This window comes from Antrostomus carolinensis, unplaced genomic scaffold (genome assembly GCF_000700745.2).
Source record: "Antrostomus carolinensis isolate BGI_N321 unplaced genomic scaffold, ASM70074v2 scaffold25088, whole genome shotgun sequence".
Taxonomy (NCBI): Eukaryota; Metazoa; Chordata; class Aves; order Caprimulgiformes; family Caprimulgidae; genus Antrostomus; species Antrostomus carolinensis.
In genome coordinates this window covers 2,991-4,153 of record NW_010333996.1, presented here as the reverse complement: position 1 = coordinate 4,153, position 1,163 = coordinate 2,991, and the positions used below count along the sequence as shown (strand labels likewise).

Sequence of the window (1,163 nt, the reverse complement as noted above, 5' to 3'; positions counted from 1 at the left end):
GGGCCCCTCCTCGTCTTTGAGGAAGCCTTCTACACGGTGGGTGCCACCCCGCACCCCTGGGTGCCCGCCACTCACAGCTGGTGGTCCCCACAGTGGGCTGGCAGCATCTCCACCAGCCTTGGCAGAGGCACAGGGTGCTACCATGTGGGTGATGGGACGAGAGTGCTGTTGTGAGGGGGGGTGTCATGTGGGTGATGGCACATGGGGGGTGGCACAGGGGTGATGCCACATGCAGGATGGTGCCAGTGGGATGCCACATGCTGTGTGGTTGATGCCATGTGGGTGATGACACTTGTGGGGTGTCACATGGGTGATGCTGTGTGGTTGAGGTCATGTGGGTGATGTCACATGAGCAATGGCACATGGATGATGGCCCAGGGGTGATATCATGCAGGTAGAGCCATCTGAGTGATGGCACAGGGGTGATGCCACATATGGGGTGTCACATGGGTGATGGTACATGGATGAGGCTGCACGGGTGATGCCATCCAGGTGATGGCACAGGGGTGATGGATGTGAGGTGCATCCACGTGGGTGACACCAGGTGGGCACTGCCAGGTGTGCACCATTGGGGTGCTGCCAGGCAGGTGATCCCACAAGGGTCCTACCACACCAGGGTACCACTATCCCCATCCCAGCACCTCCCAACCCTTGGGCAGGAGGCACAGGGCCACCGTGGGACCCCAGGGTCCAGCCCACCATGGGTGCCCGTGGCGGGGGCTCGGGGGGCTGACGGGGCTGTGTCCTCTGGCTCCCCAGTTCTGCAGTTCCAATGGCCTAGAGTACATCGTGGGCCGCGTCTGGATCGGCTTCTGGCTGATCCTGCTGGTGCTGGTGGTGGTGGCCTGTGAAGGCAGCTTCCTGGTGCGCTACCTGTCCCGCTACACCCAGGAGATCTTCTCCTTCCTCATCTCTCTCATCTTCATCTTTGAGACCTTCTCCAAGCTCGTCACGGTGAGGGGCACGAGGGTCCCATGGTGGGGAAGGGGAGGAGGGGGCTGCAGATTTTGGTCATCACTCAGGTTTCCATAGAAACGGTGGGAGCCAGGCAGGGATGCAGGCGAGGGATGGAGCCCATCTCCCAGCGTCTTCTCCCCCTTCCCAGGTGTTTCCCACCTTGTCCTTCTCTCTGCAGGGACATTTTGGGGCAGGGAGGTGACACC

At 61.3% G+C, this 1,163-nt stretch overlaps 1 protein-coding gene across 1 annotated transcript in view; it reads left to right on the top strand.

Annotated features, from left to right (window-relative positions):
• Positions 1–1,163, top strand: part of LOC104529697 (band 3 anion transport protein) — a gene marked incomplete at both ends in the record, with an annotated part of 4,163 nt that overhangs the window by 437 nt on the left and 2,563 nt on the right. Inside the window, 2 exon segments of the mRNA XM_010174076.2 lie at positions 2–36; positions 760–954. Of these exon segments, the coding sequence (XP_010172378.2) occupies positions 2–36; positions 760–954 (230 nt within the window).